Source organism: Ostrea edulis, chromosome 2 (genome assembly GCF_947568905.1).
Source record: "Ostrea edulis chromosome 2, xbOstEdul1.1, whole genome shotgun sequence".
NCBI lineage: Eukaryota > Metazoa > Mollusca > Bivalvia > Ostreida > Ostreidae > Ostrea > Ostrea edulis.
Genome location: NC_079165.1, coordinates 22,027,101 through 22,041,783, shown reverse-complemented (window position 1 = coordinate 22,041,783; position 14,683 = coordinate 22,027,101). Strand labels below are relative to the sequence as shown.

Below are 14,683 nucleotides of genomic sequence, written 5' to 3'. Positions count from 1 at the left end.
TGTAGTATTATATAGGGAGCGTATGGACGTTGAGACTCCTACTTGTAGTATTATATAGGGAGCATATGGACGTTCATTGAGACTCCTACTTGTAGTATTATATAAGGAGGGTATGGACGTTGAGACTCCTACTTGTAGTATTATATAGGGAGCGTATGGACGTTCACCGAGGCTCCTACTTGTAGTATTATATAGGGAGGTTATGGATGTTCACCGAGGCCCCTACTTGTAGTATTATATAGGGAGCGTACGGACGTTGAGGTCCCTACTTGTAGTATTATATAGGGAGCGTATGGACGTTCACCGAGGCCCCTACTTGTAGTATTATATAGGGAGCGTATGGATGTTGAGACTCCCACTTGTAGTATTATATAGGGAGCGTATGGACGTTGAGACTCCTACTTGTAGTATTATATAGAGAGCGTATGGACATTGAGGCCCCTACTTGTAGTATTATATAGGGAGCGTATGGACGTTGAGACTCCTACTTGTAGTATTATATAGAGAGCGTATGGACATTGAGGCCCCTACTTGTAGTATTATATAGGGAGCGTATGGACGTTGAGACTCCTACTTGTAGTATTATATAGGGAGCGTATGGACATTGAGACTCCTACTTGTAGTATTATATAGGGAGCGTATGGACATTGAGGCCCCTACTTGTAGTATTATATAGGGAGCGTATTGACATTCACTGAGACTCCTACTTGTAGTATTATATAGGGAGCGTATGGACATTGAGGCCCCTACTTGTAGTATTATATAGGGAGCGTATGGACATTGAGACTCCTACTTGTAGTATTATATAGGGAGCGTATGGACATTGAGACTCCTACTTGTAGTATTATATAGGGAGCGTATGGACATTGAGACTCCTACTTGTAGTATTATATAGGCAGCGTATGGACGTTGAGACTCCTACTTGTAGTATTATATAGGGAGCGTATGGACGTTCACCGAGGCCCCTACTTGTAGTATTATACAAGTTTGCAGTGACAGAAATTAAATGATAGGGAAATTACAAACGATACACAATATTCTTTTTACTTCACATTTATTAATAAACCAACTACGTACGTATTACATAAATAATCTGGAACAGTTCAAACAGTATTATAAATAAACAACCTCTCTATATTCCAATACAGTGTTTGTGTCTGACTAATTCGGAAAATAAATGTTTTCTTCACATTAATTATCATTTATGTTTTGTTTACCAACCAATGGATTCCAACTTCAATCAATCAACAAGAACTATTTCATTAACAATGTTTTCATGCAACCAGGGGGATTGTACCGCTAATCACACAATTGTTAACAGGCACGAGTAGGCTTTTCGTTAACAAAATTTAAGATAGTATTTCAATAACATACAACAATGAACACGAAACAGTATGACGTAATTAAGACAATTTACGCTTGGCAGCTCATAAAACGCATTAAATTTGATTTCAGGAAAAAGTTATTTCTGTGGCAAATATTTAAATTTAGAATAATGAGACAAACGTCCTTCAATACTTCTCTGGAGGTCATTTGGTTTTAACTAAAATAGAAAAGGTCAATGCTTTAAGCAATTAAACTCTACGGCAAGACTTCCATCAGTGCAACGAAAGGTTTGTCAAATCTATTGAAGTGTAAATATCCTTTCAACCTGGTACATTTTATCATATCGCTCTTGTTTACATCAGTATGCACGAGATCTACATCTAGAGTTATTCCTCTTTGTCTATGATGAAAGGCTACATGTTGCCGTACCCCTGCACCCACCCCTCCCAAATATTTCCTCATGTACTGTAAATGAGATTTTTTTTCCTGGAAGAAAGATTTTACAAAACAAGATCATGTCTAATAATAATAATAAAACAGGAAACAAACAACGCAAAGGAATCTTATAAAATATTGGCCCCAGTAATTTCATTGAAACTTCAAGTCAACCTTGTAGGATTCTAAATTCATATTTACCTTTACAATGATATATCTCTGTACTTTAAACCTAATCTCACAATGCCCTTCACTACACTGTACGGTGACATAATACTTATACACTACTAAGCAAGTACAACAAACAATCTAACAAATCTTAGATATATAAGAAACTATGTATTGCACATTTCCATTTAAAGCGAACGTTTGAAAAATATACATATAAAAGAGGAAATGATGCTGCTGCCCGAATTTCCTCTGACCTTCTCAACTTAAGGCTGTGTCTATGTCATCTAGCATCAAAGTGTCGTGGTTTACCAAAAAAAGAATATTTTACAATTTTTACTGTTACCATAACAGCGGAATTAGTCGTAGTGTAATCTCAGGGAGTTGATTTTTAATCTCATTCAAACATACTTCTTTTCACAATTCTTCAGCAGTAAATGAAATGTTTTTAAACCATCCACCTGATGATGTCACAGCTGCCTTATTCATGGTCGTGTTAACGCTTGTCTTAGCTTACATGGTGGTATCAGCTACAAGCTTTGAATTAGCCAAATCATCATCATAGGCATTGAGTGTGGCCACGCGAGAATTTCGCAGGTGGGTAAGATTAGCACTGATGACAATCAAAAAGTGGATCTGAAATTTAAAATAAACCATTGTTAGAAATCTGAGTGAGTTACCCGCGTAATATAATGTTAAGTGGCACGTCAGGCTTATTGAAAGATACCTGTAATAAATATCCTAACTCAGGAAATGGACATTGCAATTCCAAAACAAATAAAAGAAATAAAACAGAAAAAAAACAACTAAAAATAAGGATTCAACTTAAACTTTCTTTAAAAAAATAAACAGGAAACTACAATTCTTGATTTGAAAATATACAATCTTATTTAATAAACTCGCCTGCGCTTTTAATCGAGTAGGCTAAAAATGAAACATGTCACAAACAACAAACACTATAAATCTTCTAACAAGGCTACATGCATTCCGTAGAGGTTTTTATTTATTTATACAAACAGGAAACACATTAAAACTAACATTTGTACATTTGATGTACAAGAAGTACTAATTGACCAATCCATTTAGTATTTTTTCCTAACTTTTCGAGAAGAGAAAACAGGTGCATGCAATAGCTGTATAATTATTTTCGTATGAATGTTGTAGCTTATCCACATTCCAAAGGTTAAAACAAGAAAGAAAAAAGATAGTATACGTTTAGATGTAGTTTATTTTTCCCATGATGTAGTTGATGATACTGGACATGTTGCAAAATTTAAACAACATTTGCTGTGCATTTACACAACGAACACTGAAAGTGCTTTGTTTCATAACATTTACATCTGGCGTGGTTACGATAGCAATATCAGGGGATCCTTTTAACGCCATTACACCATCTTATGACAAACCTGGCACATTGTATTCAAGATTATGCTTTTATTTTAAGGTAAGTTGTCACCTTCGCCATACAAACTGTTAGTAATAAATACAAGCAATGCAATTTAGAAGCAGAACAAAAACATCTAAGAGTGTTAGTGATTAAAGATTATGAAAGGAAAGAAGAGAAAACTTTAAAACAAAATTATTTAAAGGCAACAATCAAAAACTGAACAAAGTAATACTTCAGTTGAAAATATATTATGTGTAGAATTTTAAAGTGAAAAAAAAAACTACCCCACAAATATTTCACAAGACATTGTTGGATACTAGTTCATTGCTAACCATACAATGTCTCACTAATGTCGATTAATTTGGATAAATTGAATACATACCAAGCTAATAGCTATCAAAATAGATGAAAGTAGTGCTGCAATATAGCTGATGATTAACTGTTTCCCCTGTAAAAATGAAAGAAAAATGAACACTTTAATCACAGAGAAGGCGGTAACGAACTATAGATGACTGATGTATCAAATGTGCACGATTACAATGTTACCTCTCTTTCGAAATTTTGAAAGTCGGTGCCACAGAACTCCTGATTTTCCAAGCCTGTAGAAAAACAGTCAATCAATTATTGAACTGGTGAAATAATTAATATGCATTGTCTGATTAGGCTGCTGTGTTAAAGAAGACTTGATTTGGAAGAAGAACACCGATTCATTACATCTGACCAGGTGACCACTATCTTTATACTTTTCTTTATATAGTTAATTTTACCATTAAAAAAGATTCTATACTTTTACTTCATATGCCTACTTTACATTTCTTGTAGTTTACAATGTTATATCAACAGAGCAATGTTTTATGACACCCTCCAAAACACATTCGTTCACGTAACACAACATACTAGATGTGGGTACAGTTATGAATGGGACTTAGTTCGTAACCTACCGTAATTGACTAGATTAATGCATTTGTGTATTTTCCCGTCAGAGGCACCTGGTTGGATGGAGGTGAAATCTACAATGTACAGCAAGGACAGAAGATAGACAGGCACAGCCAGAACCACAGATGCCACGATCCACAAAAAGCCCAGGATGTAACAGAAAACCATCAGCTGTACAAAAAGAGTATTAGCATTGTTTTAAATCGTTATCAGGGTGATTCAGTTCTGTGTACAGAAAGATCCTGTGTACAGAAAATCCTGTGTACAGAACAATTCTGTGTACAGAACGATCCTGTGTACAGAACAATGCTGTGTACAGAACGATCCTGTGTACAGAACAATCCTGTGTACAGAACGATCCTGTGTACAGAACGATCCTGTGTACAGATCGTTCTGAACCTTTGTTCATGAGAATAATACACAGTATTTACTGGTATTTAAATTACCCCATCCTATAAATGTATTCCAAAAGAATAAATTCTGTCTTTGTCATTGTTTTCCTTTCTGGATAAAGGCACTGTAAACCACTCCCCTATTAAACAAACTAAGTACCTTTGCTGTCTTTCTTTTCATAAAACCAAAATACGAGAAATATAGACAATTATCCTTTTTCAAAGAAGATGTGAGCCTTAACTTAAGACATGTTTGGCTATATTTGTTTTATTACGGTTTTGTTTTTGTCGAAGAGTACAAGATGATCGAAGCTGACAATGACAACAAACAATATTTAGATCACTGAATGGTCCACTGGAGCTTATGGTTCCAATCTGCTGAAAACTTGATCAAAGGGATAAGTTCAGACTAATTTACATATTCACCAGACTCTGAATACATAGTTCTATGTCTAAATGATTATTATAAAATTTCACCAAAGATATTCATTTTAAGGTAGAAATTAGAAGCATATACACTGTGTAGTTATAAAGTCATCAATATATATATATATACACGTAAAATAGGTTACTGCATTTTGTTTTTATTTACATGTAGATAAAATCTAAGCTTCTTGTATAAAATTGTTTTGCACACAAATGTAAATGTAGATGTTAAATGTAAGGCAAAAACAGAGTAAATATTATGTGCATAGATTCACATTTCTCTCTGGTATACATATGCAATTGTAATAATAATAATGATGACAATAATAATTATAATATATGATAATCAGATTATAATTGTTTCATCTTGTAATAACACACATGTATGTTTAATTGAAGAATAATGATGTATTGTTTTAACACTGAATACATTTTCAGTCTATGACTATCTGTTTTTATATATGCAGTGGGGAATATTTTCAAAAGCATATATCAAATGATTACCTGTTGATTTAGCTGAAATATTTCTTATAAAATTCAAAACAGACAAGAAAGAATAAAGACAAATAGCTTACTACTTAATGTCATTAAATAACATATTTATGTTATTAAAGGAATCCCAATGAAGTAATTATTTCTGTCACTTGATAAACCTTAATGGAGTCCCACGAAATTGATTATCTTTACCAATAATAAGAGAAATCATCTTGCTGACCAGATCATAGATTCGTGTGGCATTTAGTTTAAATATTTTTAGTAAATAAATTGAATTTGATTCTGAATAAAAAGTCCAAAGAAGAGCTGCGAATGTACATCTAAGATTGACGTTAGCAAGACCCTACAACGAGAGAAACCACTAAAATTTAATGTAAAACTATCCCCCTGTTACACGGAGAAAACTTACGAATATATTGAGTCCCTGGGCGCACATGTTCTTGTTAGTGGTTTGAAAAACATGGCGGCTGGTGGGTTCCGTCGAGATATGTCCGACAAAGAGTAGCAACGTTCCAATCACAAACATACTGACCACTACTCCAATCAGGGTATACTCGATGAACCACAGACTGCAAAAGAATACAGCAATGATGTCAGAAGATATCATCAAGCAATGACGTCAGAAGTTAGTATCAAGAATAAATAAGTTATAAAGTCCGAAGCTATCATCAAGAATACAGCAATGTAGTTCGAAGTTGTCAACAAAGAAGCAAGGGTCAGTGAAAATATTGACAAAACATCACACGACTATAATTTCACAATTAAGAGAGAACTATTTCTTTATAATGCATTTAGTGTAGTTTTTTTTTTTAGAATGAACATGAAAAATATATCCATCATCATGGATAGTTGACATAACTTTCATATCTATGTACAAACTTGTAATAATTATTTGATTGATGGATGAGAAAAAACATATTTCATTAGTAAAATAATTTGTTAAAAGGGCTATAGAATGTTGTGCACTGGGTCACCTTATCCTTGCAAAACATTTGCTTTATCAACTTTGAGACCTTATTGAGGCTTGGCTGGAAGCAAAATACTATGGGCGGACTATGAAAATTATAAGAGGGTGATTTGTTGATTAAATATTTCTAACATCCATAGGAGATTGATCACTGTTCTTATCTTCTCCTTTATCATCTAAAGATTTTTGAAGATGAAAAAGTGAAGATAACTAACAGTGATCAATCTCATAAATCCAAAAACGATCACAAAACCGAGAGTATGGCAAACATGTGAACATCGAAGGTGGAATTGAGTGTCTAGGAGGAGTAAGCATCCCATGTTGACCGGTCACACCGGCCGTATCCCTATATCTTGATAAGGTAAACGGAGTAATCCGTCAAAGAAGATCAGTTTCATTCATTGCTATATTTATAGTTCGTCCAATAAAATGTAAATCCCTAGACGGCTGTAATTTTGTAATTTAGCATTTTTTAAAAACAACTGTACTATATGATACTGAAAGGAATTTCAACTCATGAACTATATCCTTCCTTTACGGGCACCAGAAGGCGGATGATTACATGGTATGCTTTTAGAAAGACAGCCGTGAAAAACTGCCGACCTACACTATAAAACAATAAACTTAATTATATATAAACAAAACCACTGTTATTACTTGATTATTCTATTGCATTAAATTGCGATATTTACATATTTTAAATCAAGATTTTGATATGTAACGTGATATCTTTTCTGAGGATCTAATTTTTTATGCTGTTGTAATCAAGATAGGTATAAGTCGCTATAACTGAAACGATGTGAATAATCGATTGTCATTTTAAAAATAAAAAATCGCCGATGTCGGTATTTTTTTTTTTAATAATACGAATATTCCTGCCGCGGCTTAACTAAAATAAAAAAAATGGCTGACGAAGCTGAATCATCCGATAAGATTGAAGTCTAAATATACCTGGCGAATTGCCAATACGAAGCTAAAGTGACCAGGGTTAAAATGTAAATATGTTAAAAGAGTATTTTATAGAATTTAAATAATTTCATTGTTATTGATATCTGTATTAATATAGGGAGGTGACCATTCTACATTGATTCAGTGCCTTTTTATGGGATTCGAAACTGTGACTGTGAGATGTATGAGAGTTTGACTTCTAGGCGGGCAATTCTACTTTCACTTTAAACGGTAAGTTGAAAAGAGCATGCTGCATCTTTGATGTAAAATATCTCGAAAAGGAATCAAGGACCCTATTGCAAATTTGGCCTTGTTGGAAAGGTTAGGAATTTTGCTGAAAGTTGATATCTGTCATTATACTGGGAATTTTTTTTTTTGAATTAGGAGGGGTTGAAAATGGGTATATTTTCCTCATTTTTGTTGCTTTTTTACTTCCAGGATGGCAGGTGCCTGAGTGTATCCCGACCCATTTCCAGGCTAGCATCAGATGTCATGATGGACCTTTAAAATCTTTCACATGTGTACTTTCAAGAACCATATACATTATTTTTGAAAACTGGTTGCCATGGTAATAAAATCTGAAAATTAAAACATGGGCTTCTGAAGGCGAATTTTCCTCCATTTCCAGGTAGTTTGAGACCTGAATGATTGAATATTGTTTAACGTAAGGCGAAGATAACGAACAGTGATCAATCTCATAACTCCTACAAGCAATACAAAATAGATAGTTGGGCAAACACGGACCCCTGGACACACCAGAGGTGGGATCAGGTGCCTAGGAGGAGTAAGCATCCCCTGTTGACCGGTCACACCCGCCGTGAGCCCCATATCCTGATCAGGTAAACGGAGTTATCCGCAGTCAAAATCAGTGTGCCAAGAACGGCTTAACAATCGGTATGAAACACGTCAGACAGCATTTGACCCAATGCGAGGTTGTATTGACGAACTAGAGCGTTATAACGATCATAGAATTTGCGAAATGCTGACTTCAATCGAGACTGTTGAAATCCCTGTACCATCAACTTGTTTGTCAGTAGCTTACCTCGATTTAAAAACTGACTATACCCAGAACAAGCTCTTGCATATCGAATCAGTTGAGATATATAAACACCATATGCAGGTGATAATGGAATATTGCTACATAGATGTGGGAAGTTGACGATGGAGAAGCTGAAATCATCCCGTTTGTCATACAGTTGAGTTGCCAGTTTGCCGTTAATGTCTACTTTCAATAAAATATCTAAGTAACGTCCTTCTTGAGAATCTTTCACTCATATGGAGACGCCACCATTGCCGGTGAAGGACTGCAAAATTTAGCCTATGTTCGGCGCTTACAGTCTTTGAGCAGGGAGGAATCTTTATCGTACCACACCTGCTGTGACACGGGGTCTCGGAGTTTGCATCTTACAACAAGCAAGGGGTACTTAGGTTCTATTGTAACCCGAATCCCATAAGAACAACAACAAAAGTCGAGAGATCTATCCCTATCCCGGGCAATCTAATTAAAATTAGATCCTATAATCCGCTCATCTGTACTATCGCTATTGTAGATGAGCGGATTATAGGATCTAATTTTAAAATGTATCCCTGGAAAACAAAATCAAAAGTATGGGGTTGTTAACTTCAAATTTCTAATGATTTTATTCTATTTAACTTAATATTTAGGGTAAAGAAATAAAGTAAATTTAACATATTTATGCCATAAATTTGAAATGAATAAAATTTGATTATTTTTCGATTAATGAGTCGAAAAGGTGCATCCGATTAATCCGATCATGAATCGATTTTCCCCCCATTGTCCATCACTAGGTATAAGGAATCTATTAACTCGTACTATTCATTTTCGTAGTAAAAGAGAAAATTTAACACCTCAGTTTTCCTTTCATGTAATCAGATTTTATAGTTTTAATTTTCTCTTTATCATACACTTTATTTTATTGCTATTTTTCAATATTCATTTGTATGCCTATTTTTCCTGTGGGAATCCGGGTTAAAATAGGTCCTCCGCACCCCTTGCTTGTCGTAAAAGGCGACTAAATGAGACGATTCTTCGGATGAGACCGCAACGTGTAACAGCAGGTATGGCACGATAAAGATCCCTCCCTACTAAATGGCGAATAAGCGCCGAGGATAGGCCTAAATTTTGTAGCCCTTCACCGGCAATGGTGACGCCTCTATATGAGTGAAATATTCTCTCGAGGGACACGTTAAACAATATACAATCAATCAATCCTTTTTAAGATCATGAAGGTTTCTAAAAAGTTTGCTTACATATTGTTTATTACATCTTATGGAACCCTCTCTTGCCTCTAAAATAGTTTTTATAGTTATCGAGCAGTAATGAGAGAATTTGACGCTTGTTAATGAATTGTCTTGGTTCCTTTGGAATATTTTCGGATTTTTTATTTGTCGTGATGTATATATTGAATGAATGTCCTTCTCTCAAATGTTAAAGAACCTTACTTCAAAGGCAGATATTTTTAATATCTAAAATATATATTGCACGGTTCACTCTCTATCAAAAAGAAGTTTAAATTATAAAATCTTTAATGAAAATAGAATCTCAACTTTAAAAGCGCATTTCTACAATATGGCAGACCTTCGTGGTATCTGTTAAAAGCATATAACATTTCTTCTTTTTAAAATATGAAAATCCTCAAAAATCTCCCTTCTTAACCTTTGAAAAAGTAAAACTTACAACTGGTCATTGTCGAGCATGTCACGTGTTTTCTGCGCACCAATCAGAAGTCCACCCGTCAGGCCACCGAGTCCAACAAGAAGAATAATCCAGGCAATCAGGGATCCACATGGTACTTGAGAGAGGCAATGCAGGAATCGATCACTGCACTTTTCACTTCGAGCTGCAAAAAATAAAAAACTTTTGAAATTCCACGTTTTCACAAATTATGAATTCCTTTTAATTCAACTATTTTTAAAGTTTAAATTCCTGCTTTAAAAGTCATTTTCTGTTTGAAATTCTTACGCTTTGTATGAAAGCTGACTTTGCGAGTCGTTGCCATTACAATTTGATGCATATATCCTTATGAAACTGAGGTAAATATTTCTAAAATTGTCGGTCGCTTATTTAATTCTTCACTACGTAAATTACGTTACCATGGATACGTAACAACACGCAACCTTATCATCATATTAAGGGCCTGGTAGAAACATATGTACAATATCGATATTGAGACAATTAACACTAAGTTATTATTTTCAAATACACAACATATTTCAAATGAAAGGATTGTTGTGAATCATAGATGATGTAATAGGTGCAGTATAGACAGTAAACAAAATAGAACTTTATAAGGAAAGACCATTTACTTTGAATTTTAATATAATCACTGTGAGATAAACCTTTATGTTAAGTTCAAAAACAATAAATTTTCTAAATTACCACCACAAAGTAAAACACAGAAGAGTTGAAAACATTTTTATCTAACACACAAAGCACAACATATTGTATGACCATCACGAATCGAAAATGCCTACAACACCTGCGTACTATACTGGTAATGGAACTCTGTCAAGCAATGAATTTGTTTACAAAAGACCACTTACACAAATGTTAATGTAATTTCTCTGCCCAGTAAAACAGTAACAGTTCAAATTGTAGATGGAAACTATATTCCCTCATCAATGCGACTTTACTCAGATTTAGTTGATTATAAAGGTTTATTAGTATAATGACGTTAAAACGCCTTAGGCTTTGGTTAAAGGGATGATGTGAAAATCATTTCAGTCCGGGTTAAAATAAGTCCTCAGTGCGCCTTCTCTGTTGTAAGAGGCGATTAAAAGGGACGGTCTTTCGAATGAGACTGCATAAACGAGGCACGTGTCACAGCAGGTGTGGCAAAATTAAGACTGCTACCTGCTCAGAGGCCGTAAACGCCGAGCATAGGCCGAATTTTGCAGCCCTTCACCGGCGATGGTGAGGTCTTTTAATGAGTGAAAAATTCTCGAGCGGGATTTTAAATAATATACAACTAACCATCGATCTTTGCCGCTGTATATTTGTCTATAGCTTTGATATTGTGTGGGCTGTGAAGAACTTTCAAATTATTGGAAACGTTAACAAGCATGAACTTCTACAGTTCCACTGATGCCAGGGTGCACTTTACAGGCAACTCCAAATATGTCGGATTGCTTCTTCAGACAAATCCGAATGCGTCAGGTAGAATTTTAGATATGCCTCAAATGTCAGCGTTCATTTCACAGACATCTCCACATACGCCATGCAGTTGTGTTTTTGGTTCTGGGCGTTTGTCGGTCTGATTTTCACATTTGTTTTACTAGATAATATTGCTAACCGTCTGGGTTTACATGTAGTGATCCTTTCAGATCGCTCGTCTCTACACGTCAAAAATAGAAATAATTTTTTTTTAACATGAATTGGTTGTAAATCTGACATGAACTTTCTATTAAATTGTAAAATTACTTATTTCATGCTGCAATTAAGGGATTAAAACCATAAAAGTCAAAAACAATTCATCCTGACACTAAATCAGGTCTCGGAGTAACTTGCGCGTTTTGACTGATCTGGATGCGCACGCTTGTCTATAGCTTTGATATTGTGGAAACTGTTTGATGGATTAACATTGGGTACACTATATATATATATATATATGATACTAGAAAAGTTTATTTATTTTCATATATTTATAATCAAAAATGAAGTCAAGGGCAAAAACTCCGATATGAAGTCAGCATTTTATCCATTGCATGTTTATTATACTATGATATATATATATATATATATTAGCAGTATCATTTTAAATAGTTTTTATGCAGTTTGCATTATGCTGTTTATGTCATTTTCTGAAGTTGATACATGTATATATACATCTGTTTATGTACGTCCGACAACTTTGAAACGGTGGCAACATACACATTGTCATTGGTTATTGACTGAATTAAATTGTATCTAGTAGAAATTGATACACTTTTTTCTACTTTGAACCCATAATATTGCAAGGTCACATGAAGGTGGAGTTACCTTAATCATAAGTATCGTAATTAGTTAGACACGTTTATTAATCCATCTGCATTTATTGGTCAGTAAATTCATATTTCTCTTCTACTTAGTATGCAAGAATGCATGCATTGTTAGGCGGGCAGGTCTTGACACATTTTAAGAAATTACGTTTTGACACGGTAAAATCAAGCATGGCCAAATGCTGCATATCCTGTAAGTAGTATAATGCGGTGTGTATATTCAAATAACTAATTTTTAACACTTTGGTAGATTTGAAACGGAAGATTTTTACTGGCATAAATCTGCCCATTTTTTAACTAATACGTTGACGATGTTGCAGAGTTTATCAAAACTTTCGGTTTAATTTGATAACAGTATATATTTTAACATTTTCAGCTCTTTATATAGAATTTTTCATCACTGTCCACAATTGGGTTTGTTGTTGTTGTAGACAAATCATATCAAAATACCATTACACATCTTTATATAAAGATTCATTGACGATTTCCAGTTAAAAAAGATCACTATTTATAAACATACATTGTATATAAAAATACATGTAGTATTTGAATCGTTCATAGCCATTTCATTATGTAGTACATCCGATCATTCTACAATTGATAAATGTGATTGCGTTGTAAGTTGAATCTACATAAAGTTTGAATTCAACACGCTTTGGTTATTTTGTAATTTATCCCATTTATGTACAATGAAGTCCACCATTTCTAACTGAAAATTATATGCAAAGAAAAGAGCGAATAGAGGAATTCTTGATCCTCAATACTGGGGATTGTTTTCGACCTATGTGATTGGTTGGTTCTGTATTGGGGCGTGTTTGCGGTGGTCGCTAAATTAAACACCGCACATTGATGAGATTAGAAGAATTTTTCAGATCTCGTGAATGAATTCAGTGACCAAACATCACCATAATTATTCTTTAGAGGAATTGAATATTTTACAAAGACTTTGTGGACATGATGAATGTTAGTTGAAGAACTCACAAAGAGTCAAAGTTCGGGCGAAGGGAGGAGGCGCTACATCTACCGACAGAGGCGCTACATCTACCGACAGCTCCAAATATCAAATGAAACACTTCAACCTTCAAATAAGTTAACTCACGACAATCAAAGTATCGAAAGATTCCCGTGAAATTTTTGAAAACAATTTGGATAAAACCAACAAAAAGGGGTACTGGTAAAGTTCCTTACTTGAGTATATCAATCGACACTCCGTCTGAATTGAGGTGAACCGGGTCAGAGCAACAGAAGTTCTACGCGGTCTCATTCTATTTGGACAGCCATTATTATTTTCTGTGACGGAGGATGTTACATCCGATGTCATCTTTTCATGTACATTTCACAAACTGAGGTAAATGTCGAAAGCTTCGCCATTATCCAAATGTGATAATGGTTACCTGGGAGAATCATTAACACCTGCTTTAGTCGTGCGTGGTGGTATATTTGTGTAGCAAACAAGTTTACGTAGGTATTTATTCTGCATTTGTACATATATGTATCTAAAACTCATCGTCGCAAGCCATGACTGAAATGATTAATTGATTTTATATTATTCAACGTCCTTCTCGATAATTTTTCACTCTTATGGAAACGTCACCATTGTCGGCGAAGGGCTGTAAAATTTAGGCTTATGTTCGGCGCTTACGGCCTTTGAGCAGGGAGGGATCTTTATCGTGCCACACCTGCTGTGACACGGGCCTTGGATTTTGCGGTCTCATTCGAAGGGCCTCCCCATTTAGTCACCTCTTATGACAAGCAAGGGGGTACTGAGGATCTATTTTAACCCGGATCCCCACGGGATCACAGCTGAAATGTATGATCTCCTCATTTCAGCCGTGAATTGCGACGATCATCTTAACTCTCCAACACATAAGGCTCATATACCTGTATATTAAAACCCAACAACTTCTGTTCTATAGTTGGAAATGAAAAGCCACAGAACAGCATAAAAAGAGCCAACACGTCATATGATTATAATAAGACCATTGTATATCTCGGCGTTATACAACATCATTAAGTTTTGACAGTGAAAGGCTGATAATATCATGAATGCTAAAATTAGTGACATCGCCTTCAATATTGGGAGTTCATTTGGGTTCAACTCAGTTTAAAAGAACGCTAGATCTCATTGACGTAAGAAATCGAATTAATCATATATTCTGTACAATCAGCATTAATATGCCGTATTCGTGAGGTATACATGTAATC

The 14,683-nt window shown here is 34.8% G+C and overlaps 1 protein-coding gene and 1 long non-coding RNA gene across 9 annotated transcripts in view; one reads left to right on the top strand and one right to left on the bottom strand.

The window, feature by feature from the left end:
* Window positions 1-1,037: 1,037 nt before the first annotated feature.
* LOC125682606 (neuronal membrane glycoprotein M6-b-like) overlaps window positions 1,038-14,683 on the bottom strand; it is a 36,142-nt gene continuing 22,496 nt past the window's right edge. For all 8 annotated transcript variants that reach the window (XM_048923285.2, XM_048923283.2, XM_048923286.2 and 5 more), the window contains 6 exons: window positions 10,179-10,341; window positions 5,975-6,134; window positions 4,258-4,423; window positions 3,863-3,915; window positions 3,699-3,764; window positions 1,038-2,565 (listed from right to left, as the gene is read on the bottom strand). In XM_048923285.2, the coding sequence (XP_048779242.1) occupies window positions 2,443-2,565; window positions 3,699-3,764; window positions 3,863-3,915; window positions 4,258-4,423; window positions 5,975-6,134; window positions 10,179-10,341 (731 nt within the window). In that variant the 3' untranslated portion in view covers window positions 1,038-2,442. The remainder of the gene's footprint in view (window positions 2,566-3,698; window positions 3,765-3,862; window positions 3,916-4,257; window positions 4,424-5,974; window positions 6,135-10,178; window positions 10,342-14,683) is intronic.
* Window positions 7,299-8,080, top strand: LOC130052170 (uncharacterized). The gene is made up of 2 exons (XR_008800548.1): window positions 7,299-7,801; window positions 7,919-8,080. It is a non-coding gene; the product is annotated as an uncharacterized LOC130052170 (long non-coding RNA).